Source organism: Babylonia areolata, chromosome 21 (genome assembly GCF_041734735.1).
Source record: "Babylonia areolata isolate BAREFJ2019XMU chromosome 21, ASM4173473v1, whole genome shotgun sequence".
In the NCBI taxonomy this organism is placed as follows: domain Eukaryota; kingdom Metazoa; phylum Mollusca; class Gastropoda; order Neogastropoda; family Buccinidae; genus Babylonia; species Babylonia areolata.
Genome location: NC_134896.1, coordinates 4,642,611 through 4,667,430, shown reverse-complemented (window position 1 = coordinate 4,667,430; position 24,820 = coordinate 4,642,611). Strand labels below are relative to the sequence as shown.

The window sequence follows — 24,820 nt, the reverse complement described above, 5'->3', positions numbered from 1 at the left end:
TGACACACACACAGTGTGTCACACTTCAACACAATGTCAGTACCACCCCCAAACCCTGACACACACAGTGTCACACTATGACACAATGTCAGTGCCACCCCCAAACCCTGAAGCACAGTGTCACACTATGACACAATGTCAGTGCCACCCCCAAACCCTGACGCACAGTGTCACACTATGACACAATGTCAGTGCCACCCCCAAACCCTGACGCACAGTGTCACACTATGACACAATGTCAGTGCCACCCCCAAACCCTGACACACAGTGTGTCACACTACAACACAATGTCAGTGCCACCCCCAAACCCTGACACACAGTGTGTCACACTACAACACAATGTCAGTGCCACCCCCAAACACTGCCACACAGTGTGTCACACTTCAACACAATGTCACTGCCACCCCCAAACCCTGACACACAGTGTGTCACACTACAACACAATGTCACTGCCACCCCCCGAACCCTGACACACAGTGTGTCACACTACAACACAATGTCACTGCCACCCCCAAACCCTGTCACACTACAACACAATGTCACTGCCACCCCCCAAACCCTCACACACTGTGTCACACTACAACAATGTCAGTGCCACCCCCAAACCCTGACACACAGTGTCACACTTCAACACAATGTCAGTACCACCCCCAAACCCTGACACACAGTGTGTCACACTTCAACACAATGTCAGTACCACCCCCAAACCCTGACACACACAGTGTGTCACACTTCAACACAATGTCAGTACCACCCCCAAACCCTGACGCACACACTGTGTCACACTACAACAATGTCAGTGCCACCCCCAAACCCTGACACACAGTGTCACACTTCAACACAATGTCAGTACCACCCCCAAACCCTGACACACACAGTGTGTCACACTTCAACACAATGTCAGTACCACCCCCAAACCCTGACACAGTGTCACACTACAACACAATGTCAGTGCCACCATGCATCCCCTAAAACCTGACACATACAATGTGACACTACAACACAATTCAATGCAGCGCTGTAACATAATGCGACATCAAACCAACAAACCACACAACCAACCAATCAGACCACTGAAAACAAAAAAAACCTTCTCACTCACCGTTACTGGGAGCGTCAATCTGATTGGTCTGCAGGAAAGCGGACATGTCGGAGTCGGGTTTGACTCCGCCCACAAAGATGTGGGAGAGGATAGGCACCGCCATGGCCACAGAAGGGTCACCGTTCACAGCGGCTGGTCCTCCGTCCACACTGATGCTGCCCTGCTGGCCCAACTGCAGGGACGGAAACTTTGACACATTAACAAATGTGGGCAGATAAAAAAGAGAGAAAAAAGGGTGGTGCACACACACACACACACACAACATGCACACACACACACACACACACACTCTCTCTCTCTCTCTCTCTCTCTCTCTATTTTATTTTAGTTAAGCTGTGTGTGCAACACGTGCACCCAAAATGTATACAGGTCGGTGACCTTACATTAAAATTCTTGCATTCTTGCGTTCTCTCTCACAAGCAAACGCACTCAGTTTACCCCATCCACCCCCCCACCCCCACCCACCACCCCCACTAAAAACAAAAACAAAAAAACAGAACACGTCACAAGCTCTTTTCTTTTCTTTTTTTTTTCTTTTCAAAACACACACCTTGGTGAAAACAACAGTGTGCCAGTTCCCGTCGCACAGAGTTGCGGTGGGGTCGGTGTGAGTGTAGTGAACGGCGGTCTTAACGGTGTCGTTCTGGAACTCCCATACCAGGGAGTCATTGCGCAGGTAGGCCAGGAGGTAGATGCCTGGCCCGCCGTGTGCCATCAACAGCAGCCCTGTGTGCAGGCTGGTCCGCATCCGAAAGCTGATGTCAAAATCACCCTCCAGCAGACAGTCTTCCTCACTACACCTCGGTAAAGCCGCATAGCCTGAAACATGAGAGAGAGAGAGAATGAATGAATGAATGAATAAATGAATCTTTATTTTCCAACGGTGAAGATGTTAGCACTTTGGCCGATTTACACATCTGCCGTTGTTCTAAGAGACACACAAACATGTACGCATATAAATGTAGTTAATACTTAATACATGTATAATGTACGAGTATAACACAGCGTCAAACTGAGAGACATCACATCTGTACGGAACGGAAGCGAGTAACACACACACGCACACCAACAAAACCCTAGCATGAATGCTACACATAATGATTCACGTGAAATTAACACAGAAAAGTAATAATAAAATTTTAAACATGAGAGAGAGAGAGAGAGTAATCAGCACTGTCGTAAGTGATCAGAAAATGAAAAGACAGGTTTTGAGTCTGTCGCGTGTAAAAATCCTGTATCAAAAACATATGAACATACACACACACAGACACAGACAAGACACCGATACACACATATACATATTCATAAACACACACTCACACACACATATGAACACACTCACATACACACAACACACACCAACAGACCTTTGTCCATAAAGTGGTTGCCACACACACACACACACACACACACAACACAGATACACTCTTAGCGCCCCCCAACACCCCTCCACCCCCCACCCCCCACTCACACACACAAACACACACCCTATACCCACGCACAGACACTCACACACCCTACACACACAACACCACCCAACACACACACACCACCACCACCCCCACCCCCACACACACCCAACAGACCTTTGCCCATGAAGTGGATATGCCACACCCTCACACACACCCAACAGAGCTTTGGCCATGAAGTGGATCCCACCCCCCACCCCCCACCAACAGACCTTTGCCCATGAAGTGGATGCCACACCCACACACCCACACCCAACAGACCTTTGCCCATGAAGTGGATGCCACGCCCCCACACCCCCACACACACTCAACAAACCTTTGCCCATGAAGTGGATGCCACACCCACACACCCCCACACACACTCAACAGACCTTTGCCCATGAAGTGGATGCCACACCCACACACACCCAACAGACCTTTGCCCATGAAGTGGATGCCACCCCCACACACCCCCAACAGACCTTTGCCCATGAAGTGGATGTCACACTCCCCCCCCCCACCCACCCCCCACTCCCCAAAAACCAACAGACCTTTGCCCATGAAGTGGATGCCGGGTCCCAGGTTGATGGGGCAGCCCTGCCAGTTGAGGAAGGCCAGCTCATAGCTGACAGCATTCTCCCACCGCAGCTCCTCCCACACCTCAAACGGGTACATCTGTTTCAGGATCTCCACCTTGTGGATACACCCTTGGAAGCTCTGGCCAATCACCTTCCTTAGCTGAAACCAGGGGAGCATAAAGCAGCACTGACTTAGGAAGTTGTGTACTGTCTGCATGGAGAGAGTTACCACCCTTTATTGTTTGTTAATCCTTTACTCTCCTCGCCTCCTCATTCTCTCATGCAGCACTTAGCTCCCTTAGTCTCTGGAAGGGTCACACACAATAAAGTGGAAAACAAAACAAAACACTGCAACAATACAAATGGCAAGATTACTCAGTACGTGACAAACATGTGTGTCAGAAACAATGCACAGTGCTGCACAGTGTCGCACAATCCATAACGCTGCACCACATCTGCTTAACCAGTAGCAGAACCTAACTCACAAGTCAGGCCTGGACTGCAAACTTCCTGTCTTCTCTGTTCATGGGCTGCAACTCCCACACTCACTCGTGTGTACATGAGTGGGCTTTTACCTGTTTGACTGTTTTTACCCCTGCCATGTAGGCAGCCATACTCAATTTTCTGGGGCATGCATGCTGGATATGTTCTTGTTTCCATAACCCACCAAACACTGACATAGATTACAGGATCTTTAACATGCATATTTGATCTTCTGTGTGCATATACACATGAAGAGGGTTCAGGCACTAGCAGGTCTGCACATACGTTGACCTGGGAGATTGGAAAATTCTCCACCCTTTACCAACCAGGCGCCGTTACCAAGATTCGAACTGGGGACCCTCAGATTGAAATTCTAACTCTTTAACCACTCAGCTATTGCGCCCATCGAGTGCATACAAATATACCAACTACTAAGCCCCCTACTGACAACCTACTTAGGACACCTCCTACTAAGCCCCCTACTGTCGACATTCTAAGGACACCTCCTACTAAGCCCCCTACTGACAACATTCTAAGGACACCTCCTACTAAGCCCCCTACTGACAACCTACTAAGGACACCTAATAAGCCCCCTACTGACAACCTACTAAGGACACCTCCTACTAAGCCCCCTACTGACAACCTACTTAGAACACCTCCTACTAAGCTCCCTACTGTTGACATTCTAAGGACACCTCCTACTAAGCCCCCTACTGACAACATTCTAAGGACACCACCTACTAAGCCCCCTACTGACAACATTCTAAGGACACCTCCTACTAAGCCCCCTACTGACAACATTCTAAGGACACCTCCTACTAAGCCCCCTACTGACAACCTACTTAGGACACCTCCTACTAAGCCCCCTACTGATGAACTTCTTAGGACACCTCCTACTAAGCCCCCTACTGACAACCTACTAAGGACATCTCCTACTAAGCCCCCTACTGACAACCTACTTAGGACACCTCCTACTAAGCCCCCTACTGACAACCTACTTAGGACACCTCCTACTAAGCCCCCTACTGTCGACATTCTAAGGACACCTCCTACTAAGCCCCCTACTGACAACATTCTAAGGACACCACCTACTAAGCCCCCTACTGACGACATTCTAAGGACACCACCTACTAAGCCCCCTACTGACGACATTCTAAGGACACCACCTACTAAGCCCCCTACTGACGACATTCTAAGGACACCACCTACTAAGCCCCCTACTGACGACATTCTAAGGACACCACCTACTAAGCCCCCTACTGACAACCTACTTAGGACACCTACTAAGCCCCCTACTGATGACACTCTAAGGACACCTCCTACTTAGTCCCCTACTGACGACACTCTAAGGACACCTCCTATTAAGTCCCCTACTGACGACATTCTCAGGACACCACCTACTAAGCCCCCTACTGATGACACTCTAAGGACACCTCCTACTTAGTCCCCTACTGACGACACTCTAAGGACACCTTCTACTAAGTCCCCTACTGACAACATTCTAAGGGCACCTCCTACAAAGCCCCCTACTGACGACAGTCTTAGAACACCTCCTACTAAGCCCCCTACTGACGACATTCTTAGAACACTTCCTACTAAGCCCCCTACTGACGACATTCTTAGGACACCTCCTACTAAGCCCCCTACTGACAACATTCTAAGGACACCTCTTACTAAGTCCCCTACTGACGACACTCTAAGGACACCTCTTACTAAACCCCCTAAAGACTACACTCTAAGGACACCTTCTACTAAGCCCCCTACTGACGACAATCTAAGGACACCTCTTACTAAGCCCCCTACTGACGACAATAATGGCTTCATGTCTCTTACTAACCGGGCTGTTCCTGTGCTCGTTGCGGCGCAGAATGAAGTCCTGGGGAACCCCTCCAATGTACAGCTCCGTGGTGTGGCCAATCACAGTGCTGTGTCTGCAGTCCTTGTCAGTAATCTGCCCTGAGCCTGGGAGCCAATGAACAGACAGCAAGAATGAAATTTCATTGGAAACAGCAAGGAAACGTTCACAAAACGTGTTATGTATAAACAGAGACAGCAAGAATGAAATTTCATTGGAAACAGCAAGGAAACGTTCACAAAACGTGTTATATATAAACAGAGACAGCAAGAATGAAATTTCATTGGAAACAACAAGGAAACGTTCACAAAACGTGTTATATATAAACAGAGACAGCAAGAATGAAATTTCATTGGAAACAACAAGGAAAAAAAACTGAAATTTCATTGGAAACAGCAAGGAAACATTCACAAAACATGTTATCTTGAGAGCAGTACTGTTCTGAGTGTTTTCCTTCCCATGCCAAGCTCACAATAGTAACATTAAAAAAGATATCTGCAAGTGGTTACCATCAGAGCATTGAATGCAAAATATTATGAATGAATCCCTCCTCTCTCTCTCTCTCTCTCTCTCTCTCTCTCTCTCATTCCCTCTCTCTCTCTCTCTCTCTCTCTCTCTCACAAACACACACACAAACACACATACACACACATATTTCATATGCACAGACATGCACAAAATATCAAAACTATTAGCATACTATATATCTCACATGTATCAGATTCACATCAGGATTAACCTTCAACCAACAAAATCAGGACTGAAAATAAACAACGAAAAAAAAATTTTTCAATAAATAACAAGAGAGGCAAGGCCTTCAAGACTCACTTGTGATACACAAATCTTATCGTTAAAATGTGTTCTGTATTTGTTATTATAAAGCTTTGGGTTAAAAAAAAAAAAAAAAAAAAGCCCTGAAGGCAGATCTGAACCCCGCGGGGTGAGAAGAAACTGTCTTAATACACTATCATGGCTCCTTAACTGACGTTCAAAAATTTAACATTTAAACATGATTTTTAAGGGCGATAAATCGACTGCGGTATTCGCAGTGAGAACACTGTTTAAATCATATTATTCTGGTGTATCTTGGGCATTCAAAAAATCTTTAAGGGCAATTAAGAATTCTTTTTAAGTCCACGGTAAAGGAGACGTGGCTATCGCCACAATCACACTGCAACATTTAGCCGTTTTCTCTGGATCTAGATAGATGTACAAGTTTAGTTACACCTGCCAGGAATGTATGACACAGTCAATTCAATTTCTCTTTATGTTCATTCTAGTTTTATAGTTTTAAAGTTGATATGAAAATTGAGTATTTTGTTAAACTAATAACATGTAGAGCCAAGTATAAGTACTTCTAAACGTCGTATGAAGTGAAAAGTACTTAATTTTGAGAGAAGTCAAGACTGGAAATTTTTACGTTTCATCAAGGGTATTAACTCTCATGGTTTATTATTTTTAACTGTGAATTCCGACTGATTTTGTTGATATTTTTATGGCAGTTGGGGGCATAATCCATAAGTGATGAGGCATTCACAAATCTTTCTCTGAAGAAATATTTAATGGTCTCCTTCTCCAACTTTCCATCACATGTTATCGTGTATTGTCAATTGAATATAGGATTGAACAGGCAGGTCAACAACTTGAAACAAAATGGCGTCCTTCATGTTCACAAGGAATATGAGCACACGCTTTGAATATGTATAAATATGTGTATGCAACTGATTTTTGCCCATGACCTTCAGGGCTCAGCCAACAGATCTATAAAGTCCACTTGTAGTATTGATTTTAGTATTTTCCGAAAAAAGACTACTTGGGCGAATGAACATAGTGAAAGCCCTGTACACTGAGAGTAAAATAAACAAACTTTTTATGTATTAAGTATAATTTCAAAATGTAATGTTTAAGATGAGAAAGATCAGTTTAAAGCAAACTAACCCCCCTAGCATTAATTACAGATTAATTTCCCTTTCTTACTAGCTGCACCAAAGACATGCACCAGAAATATAATGCTTAGCAAAAGAAGTTCCTGTTTGAACAAAAATTGATAAAAATTACTGCTCTTGATGCTGTATCAGAATATCAGATCAAAGTGCCAAGTTTAGAGAATAAAAAAAATATAAATGTAACAGTAAATTCATTTTGCATATAATTTGGCGTTTTTTATCTATTTTTCTGTGCCCATCCCAGAGGTGCAATATTGTTTTAAACAAGATGACTGGAAAGAATTGATTTTTTCCTATTTTTATGCCAAATTTGGTGTCAAATGACAAAGTATTTGCAGAGAAAATGGCAATGATAAAGTTTACCACGGACACACAGACACACAGCCACACACACACACAGACAACCGAACACCGGGTTAAAACAGACTCACTTTGTTTACACAAGTCAGTCAATAAAATGGTAACATTTGAAATAATAAATCAACAAGTGGTTGATCAACAAAAACTTCTACTTTTCAAAATAGTATGAATTCTAGACAACAGAATCAGGATCAATCTTACTGTTGTTCTAAAACACACGCATGCACACGTTTGCGCACACATACATCATATAAATATACATGTCTATACATCAATCCATCCATCCATACACACACACATACATACATACATACGTATGTACGTACAACTATGCATAATGATTATCATTATCAGTATCATTTAGTACATCCCGTTTCCTTGAAAATACATTACCAATCAATATTACAACATAACAAATTAGATATCAACTGCAAAGTTTAAACACAGATATAACTATTATTTTAGAAAACAAGAAGGCAGATAGGAGAAAAACAAGAAAAAAACAACAGCTGAAAAGGAAAAGAGTGATACAAACAGGAAGAACAACGGTAACAGTATAACAAGAGTATGATGAAAAACAGTGAAATAAAACCTTTACCACAAGCTCAAAAAAATTCATAAAAAAGAAGAATCCTTAAGCACTGGAAAGTTTATTTGATACAGTTATCAGGCAAAAGACATCATAAAATTTTGCTGAAGACTCAATCATCATTTAATATTAAAGCCTGTCAGGATATGTTGGACTTTCCTCTATGTGTGTGTGTGTGTGTGTGTGTGTGTGTGTGTTGTGTGTGTGTGTGTGTGTGTGTGCTATGTCTTTTTTTCCTCTGTGTGTGTGTGTGTGTGTGTGTGTGTGTCCATTGCTTTATCATGACTTGGCATGACAGTAACACCACTGTCCATTGCTTTATTATGACTTGGTGTGACAGTAACACCACTGTCAACTGCTTTATTATGACTTGGTGTGATAGTAACACCACTGTCAACTGCTTTATTATGACTTGGTGTGATAGTAACACCACTGTCAACTGCTTTATTATGACTTGGTGTGACAGTAACACCGCTGTCCACTGCTTTATTATGACTTGGTGTGATAGTAACACCACTGTCAATTGCTTTATTATGACTTGGTGTGACAGTAACACCACTCTCAACTGCTTTATTATGACTTGGTGTGATAGTAACACCACTCTCAACTGCTTTATTATGACTTAGTGTGACAGTAACACCGCTGTCCACTGCTTTATTATGACTTGGTGTGATAGTAACACCACTGTCAACTGCTTTATTATGACTTAGTGTGACAGTAACACCGCTGTCCACTGCTTTATTATGACTTGGCGTGATAGTAACACCACTGTCAACTGCTTTATTATGACTTAGTGTGACAGTAACACTGCTGTCCACTGCTTTATTATGACTTGGTGTGATAGTAACACCACTGTCAACTGCTTTATTATGACTTGGTGTGATAGTAACACCGCTGTCCATTGCTTTATTATGACTTGGCGTGATAGTAACACCACTGTCAACTGCTTTATTATGACTTGGTGTGACAGTAACACCACTGTCCACTGCTTTATTATGACTTGGTGTGATAGTAACACCACTGTCAACTGCTTTATTATGACTTGGTGTGACAGTAACACCACTGTCAACTGCTTTATTATGACTTGGTGTGACAGTAACACCACTGTCCATTGCTTTATTATGACTTGGTGTGACAGTAACACCACTGTCCATTGCTTTATTATGACTTGGTATGACAACACCACTGAAAACTGCAAAGACAGAAGAGCAAAACAACAACAAAAAAGATTAGAAGAGGTCAAGAAGGGGGGGAAAATGAAGAAAACAAACATTTGAAAAAAATTGTTAAAAGAAAGAAAGAAGAAAAAAAAACTGGAGAAACACATATCCAGAACTTATATAATAGACAACATTCCAGAGAATAAGTTTCCTATCTTAACCTAACTCATACTCTATCCTGATGATGAATGGGCTTTATATAGTTCATCTTGGACACAACATCTATCAAACAGTCCAAGGCAAATCAAAATGAAAGACTCTCTCTCTCTCTCTCTCTCTCTCTCTCTCTCTCTGTCTCTCTCAATGAAAATTTTGGAGTTCAATTTACCCATAAAATGTGACATTGTTAACATTTCACTGAATGAATACCTATAAAGTACTTGAATCAAATTTGTACATACTTGTAAAAAATGAAGTCATACATATTCAGCTTACAAAATGCTTATAGTACAAATACTGGTTGATAACATTTTCTTTTTTTAAAGTATAGACAAAAATACAAAAAAGGGAAGAAGAAATTCAAACCATTGTAAAAACAGACTTAAAGTAACCAAACAAATCATACAAACAAACCAGATCCCAGCACGTCACAACAAGGAAACGCTACATGTCTACCTTAATATGGTTTATCTATATACATGTTGAATGACTGATTTTCTTGTGTTGATTTTCAGTTTTACACCACATGTGAATTTCTCGTGTAGAGATAATAAAGTATTCTGTATTCTGTATTCTGATTCAAGACAAGACAAGCTGATGAAAGATAAGATAAGGCAAGACAAAGTAAGGCAAAACATTTCAAGGTAAAGCAGGGCAAGGTAAAGCAAGACAAGGCAGAACAAGACCAGGTAAAGCAGGTAAGGCAAAATATTTCAAGGTAAAGCAGGGCAAGGTAAAGCAAGACATGGTAAAGCAAGGCAAGGCAAAACACAGCAAGGTAAAGCAGGCATGGTAAAGCAGGCAAGGTAAAGCAGGCATGGTAAAGTAGGCATGGCAAAACACAGCAAGGTAAAGCAGGCATGGTAAAGCAGGCAAGGTAAAGCAGGCATAGTAAAGCAGGCAAGGCAAAACACAGCAAGGTAAAGCAGGCATGGTAAAGCAGGCAAGGCAAAACACAGCAAGGCAAAGCAGGCATGGTAAAGCAGGCAAGGCAAAGCAGGCATGGTAAAGCAGGCAAGGCAAAACACAGCAAGGTAAAGCAGGCATGGTAAAGCAGGCAAGGCAAAACACAGCAAGGTAAAGCAGGCAAGGCAAAGCAGGCATGGTAAAGCAGGCAAGGCAAAACACAGCAAGGTAAAGCAGGCATGGTAAAGCAGGCATAGCAAAGCAGGCGGGCAAAACAGACAAGGCCAGACAAGACAAAGCACAGTGAAGCACGACGAAAGACACAGCAAAGCAAGGCAAGGTAACATCAAGGCATGATCTCTGAACAGAAATGATGACATCTATTTTAAAATGAATTAAGGTTAAAGGTCCCATAACTTTGATGGCCATGAGGACAGTGAATTCACATCCACTGTGTCCAGGGCTCGGCACAGAAAGGCAGAGCCCAATCCTCTCCTTCCCATGTGTTAGCCTTCCCCAACCAAAGCCCTGTGCCCATTCACACCCTGGTGGAGTGAGGAAAATCGAAGTCAAGCACCTTTCCCACAGACACAGCCCCATGCTGAAAGAGGCCATAAACCCTGATCACTGGTCAACACTGGATCACAAGTCCAACACCCAACCAATTCTGCCAATGGCATCACTTAATAAAATGGGCGCCAGGCTGCTAAACTGATAAATCATGACCATGAGTTTCTGTTTTAAAATGTTATCTAAAAACCACACCAACTGGAAAAAATAATAACTTTGCATCAATAACACACTTTCCACTTACAAACACATGTATCCTAAACATACCATTCATACTAGCTGGAGACTGTAATGCAACTGCAGACTGAATTTATCTACTGGTAATGGAGAATATTTATATACCAGGACATTCTCATGAACTCATTCTCATTCTCATGAACTCTGAAGTGAATGCACATCCCGAATTTCAATACAAGCATTCTGATTTTCTTTTTGTTATCAAATGGTAATCACACACACACACACACACACACACACACACACACACACACACACACACACACACACACATGGAGACTTTCATGCACATGCAAGCACACACTCACATTCATATTTGACATGTTTAACATTTTGGCATGTACAAACTGAAAACGAGCCAGTTTATCAATACTTCTCTGTCACACTGTGTGAGACAATGCAATGCAATTAGAGACACACTAAAAAAAAAATCTATGTTTATCAAAAAAGCATCAGTATATAAAAACATACTGCCCAAATCAAAACTACACTTGAAATTTAACATTACAGAAGTGTTAAGCACAAATAAGAACAGTAATAATTCAAAGCTCAGATAACCAATAGCCAAAATATTTCAACATCTAAGGGACACAGAAGTTCAAATTCATGCATGAAGAAAAAGTAAAAAACGGGTTAAATGTGTAAAATTTAGTCAGATACAAAAGAAAACAGAACAGAAAAAGTAGCAAATGGATGAAATTTGTATTTTAAAAAAATTACAATCAGAAAAAAACAATGGAATAAAAAAAAAAAGTAACAAACGAATGAAATGTGTAAAATTTACAGTCAAATGAGAAATAAAACATGGAACATATAAAAAAGAAAAAAAACAAGATCACCTGAATAATGATACTTTGTATTCTTATCTACATCTATCGATCCATTTACGCCAGCGCGACGAACTTCAACAGAGTGCCATCTCTCGTTTTGGGGTCGCCGGTCGTACCGTCCCAACCCCTCATCATTGGTGGTAGTCACTCCAAAGAAGATGCGCTTACAGCTGCCTTAGATGACAGGGAGTAAACATGCTGCTTTACTCAATCCAGGACAGGGTGCTTATCTATCATTGTTGCCTAAAGGCCAGCTGACCAATGTGGGGCCATGTCAGGACAGGGTTTATTGCTCTACAGGGTGAAATTAGCTTGCCTGACGTACTTCTTCCACCCTCCTTCCACCTGGTTTCCCCCCACTCATCATTCGCTCATAATACGTTTCTACCCTATTGCCCTAATGGGTGCTGTCTTTTAGGTTTCTACCTTTTCACTCAAAAGGTGCTGCCATAATACATTTCTACCCTATTGCCCTAATGGGTGCTGTCTTTTAGGTTTCTACCTTTTCACTCAAAAGGTGCTGTCATAATAGGTTTCTACCCTATTGCCCTAATGGGTGCTGTCTTTTAGGTTTCTACCTTTTCACTCAAAAGGTGCTGTCATAATACGTTTCTACCCTATTGCCCTAATGGGTGCTGTCTTTTAGGTTTCTACCTTTTCACTCAAAAGGTGCTGTCATAATAGGTTTCTACCTTATCACTAAAAAGATGCTGTCATAATAGGTTTCTACCTTATCACTCAAAAGGTGCTGTCATAATAGGTTTCTACCTTATCACTCAAAAGGTGCTGTCATAATAGGTTTCTACCCTATTGCCCTAAAGGGTGCTGTCACAATAGGTTTCTACCCTGTTGCCCTAAAGGGTGCTGTCACAATAGGTTTCTACCCTATTGCCCTAAAGGGTGCTGTCACAATAGGTTTCTACCCTGTTGCCCTAAAGGGTGCTGTCACAATAGGTTTCTACCCTATTGCCCTAAAAGGTGCTGTCTTTTAGGTTTCTACCTTTTCACTCAAGGGGTGCTGCCAATATGGGTTTCTACAGTAACACTTGAAAGGGTGGATATCATCACCTTAACATTTTCAAGGACCACTCAGTTTAGGACAAATTTTTACCTTACCCTCCAAAGGGTAGACTATTTCATATCATAACCTTTCTAAAGAACCATTCATTTTTCAGTCAAAATCACAAATAATAATAATAATAATAATAATAATAATAATATGCAGGCTTATACAGCACCGTACCCCCATCTCAATGGGGCTCACCGCACTTTACAATAAGATATACAAATTTAAGACTAATAAAAATTTAAGACTAAACTTGAATGGGTGGATATCATCACCTTAACATTACAAAGTATTGTCATGTTTGTTTTGGGCTTTTGGGTTTCGTTGTTTGTTTTTTTTTGTTTGTTTTGTTTTGTTGTTTTTTTCATTGCTGGAACAGTTAAATCATGATGGTATAAGACATGACACATGCAAAGATTGTTTACCTTAACAAGGTGACAACAAAAAAAAAACATTCAACAGAATACTGAAGAGGTTTTCTTTGCTGTTGTCAGTAGGCTGTTGTGCATTTGGGTTGTTGCTTTTTTCATTTGTTTGTTTGTTTATCATTTGTTTGGTTTTGTTTTGTTTTATCATGAGCCATTTTCAAAGAAATAAATTCCATAAATGCAGCGCTCTAAATGACCGTCCAAACCAAATACATTATCATGTAATATATTTATGTCAAAAAATATATTTATGTCAGAACGCAAATGCTGACATGAACAAGCTTCACCTTCTCTAACCAGTGTTAATAAACTAATTCACAACATAACTCCATGAATTATCAGCCCTTTTTTTTCACAGCAAAACAACTGCAAGGAAGCAGTAATTATATGGAACTCATCACTATATAAAAGAACATGCACCATGAAATAAAACAATAAATCAAGGGATCTAGAAACCCACTTATACAATTCTCACACAGTGGGTAAAATGTAGTTCAATCGCAACGAATGATTATGATAATTTCTTCACATGCTTTAACAGATTTTGGACTTTATCTTGTGTTAATTTCTTAAGATATTTCAAAACCTGTCTTAGTATTAACTCTTCTCTGTGCCTTTCAAAACACATTTCCCAAATTTTTACACATATATATTCTGTAATATGACAGGTTTTAAACAACTCTGTTCTGTTAAAAAGAAAAATGCGTCTTTTGAAATTATCCAGTTTATAATTTTTCAATTAGAAATGAATGACGTACGGTATGGCATGGGAGCAGTGTATAATTACAGTGTCATTATTGAGCTTGAATAAAAATCAATAAAAGGGAAATTTTCCTCTGCCTGTCTGCAGAGCAAGAGAGACCATTGTGTGAAGCTGATCCTTGATATTGGTGACTGAGAACACAAAACATGGGTTATAACCTGGTTCCTGACAACTGTCGTCAGCACTGATCTCATCACCATCATCACTGCAGTCACTTATAATAACAATAATGAACTCCATCAGTACGGCCCATTTCTCTGCGTAAATTTTCCCCCACTCTGCTTCTAGTCACTACAACAGTGTGGACCAAAAGCACTCTGCAAAGCTCAGCACACTTTTTGCACCTCTGCTGTTCTGATATTCTAGGTGATGCATGCAAGAACATATCACTGCACACAACACACACATACACAAAACACACACACACACACACACATATATATATATACACATAATCACACACATATACACACACAACACACATAGATAACACCACATGCAAACCATCATCAACAATATGTCAATCGCAAGCAGCATATATTGGAACACAGCGTATGAATTTTCAAAACCCCATATATTGGAAGGCAGCAGGTGAAATTTCAGAAACATGCCAATTCCAAACCCCATAAACTGGAACGCAGCAGATGAATTTTCAGCCTATAACATGCCAATCCCAAAAAGCAAATACTGAAAAACAGACGGTGAATTTTCAGCCCACACATTTGTTTGTTTTTTGTTGCTGTTGTTTGCTTTTACTCCCTACTTGGCAATATGAATATGTAAGGCATTGCAAAACAAGGGGGCATAACCCTTTCCCCCAGGGTCAGGGAAACAGGAAGCGGAGAACTTAGGGAGATGCTGGCGTGGGTTGTGTGCTGGAGTTCCTCTCTACATCTATGTTGTAAACTCTAACGTTTGTGTGTGTGTATGTGTGTTTGTGCTGGCGTGGGTTGTGTGCTAGAGTTCCTCTCTACATCTATGTTGTAAACTCTAACGTTTGTGTGTGTGTGTGTGTTTGTGTGTGTTTGTTCCTTCTTTTGCTTAACATCTATCCATATTTGTGATTTTAGACGAAAATCTGTCATCTCCCCCACCCCACCCATGCCTTAAATCATCACTGCTTTCCCTGTTCCTCTCTCTTAACATTTAAAAAAAAAAAAAATGTAAACAAAATAAAACAAACTAACTAGTCAACCAGTAGAATTACAACAAAGAGCCAATTGGGCTCCAAATTAAACTCTGAACTATTTCAAACACATGTTGATTATCATAAAAGACATTTCTAATGGAAGCAGATGGAACTGCAGATTTTGTAAATGACACAGGTAAATATGGTTTAAACTGTTCACATTTATGGATGATATGCACGGGGGTAATTTCATTGCTGCAAATGCAAGTCACATTAGAAGTATATTTTGTTTTTATGGCATCCAGTCATAGTCTGTCTATTGGACTGGTGAGCCTTCTGCTACTGTGATGTCCTTTTGTTTTAAAAGAAAACGTGATCAATTTTGCGCGAACTATTGTCAGTATTTTCTCTGTCAGGGTCAGACTCCTGTTTTAGTTTATTGAAACGGTGCTAGCAAGTTTTCTCCAGTAGAGAATAACCTTCTTGTAATAAATCCGGAATATGAATTTCTATGGCACTGTAAATGTTCATTGCGCCTTTGCACCCGCTCATTTCCCACAATCCTTTCGTGAGAAGGGATCCAACAAAAGTTAATCTTTGTACCACGGATGGTCAAAACATTGAATTACATGACGAATTTTTGTTACGAGTTCTCCTCTTGTCTTCAAATTAAAAGATTTTAATGCTTACAATCAGATTTAGAATCAATACAAAATAACACTTGAAATAAGGTCATGGGAAGATCTAGTAAGTGATTTAATCCCATTAAAATAGCCATAAGTTCTGCTGTGAATATAGAAGAATCTTTACCGATATGATAGTTCTTCTCTACTTTTAATGACGGATTTATAAATGCTGTCCCTGCCTGATTGTTATCAAGTACTGAACCATCTGTATATACTTTAAGGTGATTTGGATAGTTTTCTTGAATGTGAGATTTAACAGAAGCAGGGAGAACAGGGCCTTCAGCTTTCTTTAAATCCAGGTAATTAATGTCAAATGTTGCGTTGTTCATCTCCCATTTTGGTATTGTCGTGCATGAACTGAGGGGCAGTCTGATTTGGGTTCACTCCTGATGTTTTAAATATGCCAGAGGTATTCAAGTACCTATAGTCGTGAGGGAGTGAATAGACTGTGCTCTTTTAGGGAAATGAAGGTTTGATTTTAAACTGATCTCAGCAATATGTGTGTGTGTGTGTGTGTGTGTGTGTGTCTGTGTTGCCTATGTGTTTTGTATGCATGTACGCGTGCATGTGTATGTGTGCGAGTTTGTGTGTCTGAATGGGTACAAATGTATGCACGCCGAAGTGTGCATCTGCATGTGTGTGTGGGCACATGCAAATGTGGGTGCATGTGTGTGTATATGTGCGCACATGCATCTTCATCTGTCTGTGCACAGTATTCTCTCTACGCACTTTCATCTACCTACAAGCATTTTCCTTCCCTGCCCAAAAGCGTCTCCAACACAGAGATCAAACTTTTTTCGTTTGTTTTTCTCTCCTTCTACTCAAACTCAGTGCAGCACATCATATCACAGCGAGTGTTGATTGGGTTTTACTTCCCCAACCAGTGCTTCTGTGCCTTTCATGCCACACACCATACAACACACGGCACTCAAGACAGGTACCTACGGCACTGAGACATCAAGGCAAGCAGTCACCTGTCCACTTGTGACAACAGCACTCAAACACCTACGGCATTCAAACACCTATGGCACTCAAGACACCTACAGCACTCAGACAGCAAAGCAAGCAGTCAGTCACCTGTCCACTTATGGTCGACAACGACCAGACCATAAATACCATGGTGACGCAGCGCCTTGAAGTCATGCCATTTACCGTCGCTGTAGATCAAGCCTTCGTCGTTAAAAGTGGAGATGCTGGTGATCCCTTTACAACCTGCCGCAACCAGCACTCATGGAGTTGGTTTCTTTTGTACTTGTTGTGGTGTTTATGTCCAGTTCAATAACAGTGCATTTCTTCTTCTGTGTTCTTGCTTACCTACTGCCGATTATGTCCTCTGGCATGCTGGGCAGCAACAAAGTCTTCTCTGTTCAGTGGTTCGTGTTATGGCCTTCAAGCATAAATATGCAAGCTCCTATGCTTAGCAATGCTAGATCTTCACAGCATCCCTGAAAAGAACGCTATCGCAAAAAGAGCGCCAGATGCGAGCAGCCTCCCTCCCTCCCTCCTTTCTTATAGGTATCAGTGCATGAACCAATTTCCTATTTGTAACCTCAGTGGAATAAAGTATCTTTGCAACTTATCCTACAGGAGTTATGTCAATCTGATTGTGAATATACAGACTTGACAAGCTGCAACTCGCTTGTTTAGTCAAAATTTATGACTGGGCTTTTACACTGATCACCATTTTAAACCCACCGTTTTGGGGGGATGTTCATGCTGGGTACATTCGTGTTACAATAAGCCAACTAATGCTGACATGAACTATGGGATCTTTAACATGAGTATCTTTCACTGAATATAAAAACAAAGGGGATTAAGGTGTTAGCAGGTCTGCACATAGCTACCAGGGGCCCAGTTCTCTGTGATACTGAAAAGTAGCAATTACATCATATGGATATAAACAGTCAAAAAAGGTTTCTTTCCGAAATAACATAATAAAAGAATACTATCTAGGTATCGTTTATATCATATGTAAATAAACAGTATAAAAAGTATTATTTCCAAATAACTCTATAAAACAATACAAAGTATCATTTACAAGTATATTAAATGTAAATAAATAGTACATAAAAAACACAGTTCTATCTCCATAATAATGTGTTTTTTAAAAAATACGGTCTAGGCCTCTCTTCAAAGTATATAATAATCTCCATCATAGCATAATAAAACAATACCATCTAGGCTTCTCCTCAAAGCATTTAATAATCTTCAGAATAACGTGATAAAACAATCTGTCTAGGCTTCTCTTCAAAGCTTAAAAAAACAACAACTAACACTGGCACTGTGGCCAGCTTCAGAGAGGCACATGGAACAGTCAAGACAGATCACTCACATAGAATGGTCAAGACAGATCACTCACATAGAATAGTCAAGACAGATCACTCACATAGAATAGTCAAGACAGATCACTCATGAAGAATTGTCAAGACAGACAGACAGTCATCCCAGCAGAGAAAAGAAATCGTCAGGCAGCAGCACCCAAGTCCAGACATGCAGTCACACACTGAAGCTCTTCAGAACTCCATAAATGAAATGCACAGAATTCTAGTCTCTAAAGAGAATTTTCTTTTTATCAATGAATACCGAGAAAATAATTCTGAAAATCTAAATCATACATAAACAAAACGGTTGAAGATAGTGTAAACAAACAAACAAACTTTTTTTTTCTTTTTTTCTTTTTCTGAAAGAAGATAGCATATATGTGTGTGTGTGTGTGTGTGTGTGTGTGTGTGTGTGTAGAAAGAAAGAGAGGACAGAAATGGAAGGAAAGAAAAAAGAAAAGAAGGAAGGAACAGTGAAGGAAATAAAACCAAATGAAACACACCAGCAGATACATCGTGATCTGGGCAGAGCAACCCAAAAGCCCAAGATAATGCAATAGAAAAGAAATATTACACCCACAAAAAAGAAACAAATATATCATCATGGAACAAGGGAAGATAATCTTTGTCCTAAGAGGAAGAAAACGATGCTAGAACAAAGAAATGGATACCACAAATTCTGGAGGGAAAAAAACCGTAGAAGATACAGTTGAAAAAGAAAATGGGACATGATGAAGATGGGCAAATCAGTATGGTAAGACCCCAAAGTAGGAAGTAAAAACTCATAAATACAAAATACGACAAATACAACTCCTGTAGAAGCAATACAAAAAAGCTTAAATAATGCAGAATAAAAACATCATGTCAATACCATATATATATATATAAAAGACCATGTCTATACAGAACAGAAAAGCTGATGGCCAAATGCATAAATGGGAAAGAGACAGAAGAAAACCAGCAGAAGAAGACAAAGATTTCCATATGAACCATCCATTAAGACGGTAAAGAGAATGATGAGATGATTTCCAAATGAACCATCCATTAAGACAGTAAAGAGAATGATGAGATGATTTCCATATGAACCATCCATTAAGACAGTAAAGAGAATGATGAGATGATTTCCATATGAACCATCCATTAAGACAGTAAAGAGAATGATGAGATGATTTCCATATGAACCATCTATTAAGACGGTAAAGAGAATGATGAGATGATTTCCATATGAACCATCCATTAAGACGGTAAAGAGAATGATGAGATGATTTCCATATGAACCATCCATTAAGACGGTAAAGAGAATGATGAGATGATTTCCAAATGAACAATTCATTAAGACCGTAGAGAGAATGATGAGATGATTTCCAAATGAACAATTCATTAAGACCGTAGAGAGAATGATGAGATTATTTCCAAATGAACAATTCATTAAGACGGTAAAGAGAATGATGAGATGATTTCCAAATGAACCATCCATTAAGACGGTAAAGAGAATGATGACATCTCCACAGTGAGGAAAAACCTGACAGAATATGGACGGAAGAGAAAGAAACGACTCACAATGGGGGAAAACCAGAAAGAACACCACAGAAAAATGACCACCAATGCACACAGAGGAAGACAAAGTGAAGAAGATAAAGAACCCAGAACATGGAGAAGAAAAAGCTGAAACGATACAAAAGAAAACCAGAAAATGACAGCACCCATACAAAGAAGAAAAGACTGCATTTTCAGTTTCAGTTTCAAGAAGATGTCAAAGCGTGCAGACTGATGCATATACACTACGCCACATCTGCTGTAAAATAAAAAGAACATAAATTTTTTTAAAAAGGAAGGAAGAGATGCCTGACCGATACATAAACCCAAAGCGCTGGTCAGGCCTTGAGACTGCAGAAACACAGGTCAGAGCAGGATGATCACTCAAACAAGAGAAGGAAATGTTGAAGGGGGAAGAATGCTATAGTACAGTGTGCACATGGAGAAAGAACAACCGGACAGAACGCACGGCACAAACATTTTCCTTCGGCCTTCAGGACCAAGCACCTGGATCAAAAAAACCTATGCAGTATTGGATGAGAAACTGTTGCTTATGGGGACTCAAACACACACACACACACACACACACACACACACATGCAAATACATAATACATAATACTCCGCTCCCTGTTTTATCAAATTTCCATTCCGATTCTTTACTCAAACGAAAGAAGGAAAAACAACATGTAATGTCCACACAAAGAGGAGAGAGAAAAAAATGGAAAGAGTACAGAAACTGTAGAATGAAACATAAAATGCAGGAGGCAAGAAGTCCAAGCTGAAAGAATCAGAAGCCAAAGAGTCAGAGGAAGGAAAGCTAGAAGAAGGAAACATCAAAGACAGTGGCAAGTCATCCAAGCTGAAAGAATATCAAACCACAGATCCCAAGATAGTGTCAGAGAAACAGGAAAAACAGAAGGAAATTATGGCAGGAGGAAAAAGTCCAAGCTGGAAAGAATATCAAGCCACAGATCCCAAGATAGAGTCAGAGAAACAGGAAAAATAGAAGGAAATTATGGCAGGAGGAAAAAGTCCAAGCTGGAAAGAATATCAAGCCACAGATCCCAAGAGAGAGTCAGAGAAACAGGAAAAACAGAAGGAAATCATGACAGGAGGAAAAAGTCCAAGCTGGAAAGAATATCAAGCCACAGATCCCAAGATAGAGTCAGAGAAACAGGAAAAACAGAAGGAAATCATGGCAGGAGGAAAAAGTCCAAGCTGGAAAGAATATCAAGCCACAGATCCCAAGAGAGAGTCAGAGAAACAGGAAAAACAGAAGGAAATTATGGCAGGAGGAAAAAGTCCAAGCTGGAAAGAATATCAAGCCACAGATCCCAAGACAGTGTCAGAGAAACAGGAAAAATAGAAGGAAATCATGACAGGAGGAAAAAGTCCAAGCTGGAAAGAATATCAAGCCACAGATCCCAAGATAGAGTCAGAGAAACAGGAAAAACAGAAGGAAATTATGGCAGGAGGAAAAAGTCCAAGCTGGAAAGAATATCAAGCCACAGATCCCAAGACAGTGTCAGAGAAACAGGAAAAATAGAAGGAAATCATGACAGGAGGAAAAAGGCCAAGCTGGAAAGAATATCAAGCCACAGATCCCAAGATAGAGTCAGAGAAACAGGAAAAACAGAAGGAAATTATGGCAGGAGGAAAAAGTCCAAGCTGGAAAGAATATCAAGCCACAGATCCCAAGAAAGAGTCAGAGAAACAGGAAAAACAGAAGGAAATTATGGCAGGAGGAAAAAGTCCAAGCTGGAAAGAATATCAAGCCACAGATCCCAAGATAGAGTCAGAGAAACAGGAAAAACAGAAGGAAATTATGGCAGGAGGAAAAAGTCCAAGCTGGAAAGAATATCAAGCCACAGATCCCAAGATAGAGTCAGAGAAACAGGAAAAATAGAAGGAAATCATGACAGGAGGAAAAAGTCCAAGCTGGAAAGAATATCAAGCCACAGATCCCAAGATAGAGTCAGAGAAACAGGAAAAACAGAAGGAAATCATGGCAGGAGGAAAAAGTCCAAGCTGGAAAGAATATCAAGCCACAGATCCCAAGATAGAGTCAGAGAAACAGGAAAAACAGAAGGAAATCATGGCAGGAGGAAAAAGTCCAAGCTGGAAAGAATATCAAGCCACAGATCCCAAGAGAGAGCCAAGGGAAGGAATAGCTATGAGTGGAGAACAGCCACAAGGAGTTGTCCCCCATGCCAAAGCAGAGAGCATCCACAAGAGGAGTCGTCTCCCATGCCAAAGTGACCCAAACCCAAACCTGAGTAGATCTGGTCAACCAGCACGGAGCCATTGTTCCCATGGCGACGCACCACCTGCAGGGTGTGTACCTGGCCGTCGGCCAGAGAGGTCAGGTTGACATTCTCTGGCAGAGACACGTTTACCTCCACTGCTGTCTCACACTGTCCTGTCGCCAACAACAGGCTGTCAGTGCCTACCTCTCTGCTGTGTTCATCACAGACATGTTACCTCACTGCTGTGTTCATCACAGACATGTTACCTCACTGCTGTCTCACACTGTCCTGTCGCCAACAACAGGCTGTCAGTGCCTACCTGTGCTGTGTTCATCACAGACATGTTACCTCATTGCTGTGGAGTGATGGCCTAGAGGTAACGCGTCCGCCTAGGAAGCGAGAGAATCTGAGCGCGCTGGTTCGAATCACGGCTCAGCCGCCGTTATTTTCTCCCCCTCCACTAGACCTTGAGTGGTGGTCTGGACGCTAGTCTTTCGGATGAGACGATAAACCGAGGTCCCGTGTGCAGCATGCACTTAGCGCACGTAAAAGAACCCACGGCAACAAAAGGGTTGTTCCTGGCAATATTCTGTAGAAAAATCCACTGCGATAGGAAAAACAAATAAAACTGCAAGCAGGAAAAAATACAAAAAAAATGGGTGGCGCTGTAGTGTAGCGACGCGCTCTCCCTGGGGAGAGCAGCCCGAATTTCACACAGAGAAATCTGTTGCGATAAAAAGAAATACAAATACAAATACACACTGTCCTGTTGCCAACAACAGGCTGTCAGTGCCTACCTCTCTGCTGTGTTCATCACAGACATGTTACCTCACTGCTGTCTCACACTGTCCTGTCGCCAACAACAGGCTGTCAGTGCCTACCTCTCTGCTGTGTTCATCACAGACATGTTACCTCACTGCTGTGTTCATCACAGACATGTTACCTCACTGCTGTCTCACACTGTCCTGTCGCCAACAACATGCTGTCAGTGCCTACCTCTCTGCTGTGTTACCTCATTGCTGTGGAGTGATGGCCTAGAGGTAACGCGTCCGCCTAGGAAGCAAGAGAATCTGAGTGCGCTGGTTCGAATCACGGCTCAGCCGCCGATATTTTCTCCCCCTCCACTAGACCTTGAGTGGTGTTCTGGACGCTAGTCTTTCGGATGAGACGATAAACCAAGGTCCCGTGTGCAGCATGCACTTAGCGCACGTAAAAGAACCCACGGCAACAAAAGGGTTGTTCCTGGCAAAAGTCTGTAGAAAAATCCACTGCGATAGGAAAAACAAATAAAACTGCACGCAGGAAAAAGTACCAAAAAAATGGGTGGCGCTGTAGTGTAGCGACGCGCTCTCCCTGGGGAGAGCAGCCCGAATTTCACACAGAGAAATCGGTTGCGATAAAAAGAAATACAAATACAAATACACACTGTCCTGTCGCCAACAACAGGCTGTCAGTGCCTACCTCTCTGCTGTGTTCATCACAGACATGTTACCTCACTGCTGTGTTCATCACAGACATGTTACCTCACTGCTGTCTCACACTGTCCTGTCGCCAGTGTTTCTGACACTTCAGCAGCTCGCACTTACAACATGCATCCTCTTTGTTGATGTCAAAAATCATTGGTTCTAATGTCTGTGACACTCTGTTTACTTCAAAAAAACATTGGTTCTAATGTCTGTGACACTCTGTTCACTTTAAAAAAATGTCTGTGACACTCTTTTTGCTTACAACATGCATTCTTTTTGTTGTCTAAAATCAGTCCTAATGTTTTGACACTCTTTATGTTTACAACATGTATTTCTTTTATTGTCTAAAATCAGTCCTAATGTCTGTGACACTCTTTTTGCTAACATGTATTCCCTTTATCATCTAAAATCATCAGTTCTAATGTCTGTGACACTCTTTATGTTTACACCGTATTCCCTTTGTTGTTAAAATCATCAGTTCTAATGTCTGTGACACTCTTTATGTTTACACTGTATTCCCTTTGTTGTTAAAATCATCAGTTCTAATGTCTGTGATACACTTTTTGCTTACAACATGCATTCCCTTTGTCATCTAAAATCATCCCTCCTGATGTTTATGACACTTTCTTCCCTTCATCAGTTTTAATGTGACACTGTGACATGCTCTTGTGTCATTCATGTTTGGCATTCACTGCAGATGACACAATCGTGTGTTTCCAATAACCATTGGTCAAAATCAATCAATCACTGTCAACATGACACCATTCTCCTTCCTTTCCCCTCACATCAGTGTAACATCCAATGCGTGAGACATGCTCTCATGTCATTCATGTTTAGCATCCACTGTTGATGACACAACCATGTGTCATCGTTAATCACTGGTCAAAATCAACC

At 41.1% G+C, this 24,820-nt stretch overlaps 1 protein-coding gene across 1 annotated transcript in view; it reads right to left on the bottom strand.

The window, feature by feature from the left end:
- LOC143296012 (usherin-like) overlaps positions 1-24,820 on the bottom strand; it is a 168,276-nt gene that overhangs the window by 95,025 nt on the left and 48,431 nt on the right. Inside the window, exons 25-29 of the mRNA XM_076607750.1 lie at positions 22,487-22,633; positions 5,449-5,573; positions 3,102-3,288; positions 1,653-1,921; positions 1,103-1,274 (exon numbers count right to left, since the gene is read on the bottom strand). Coding sequence (XP_076463865.1) covers positions 1,103-1,274; positions 1,653-1,921; positions 3,102-3,288; positions 5,449-5,573; positions 22,487-22,633 — 900 coding nt within the window. The remainder of the gene's footprint in view (positions 1-1,102; positions 1,275-1,652; positions 1,922-3,101; positions 3,289-5,448; positions 5,574-22,486; positions 22,634-24,820) is intronic.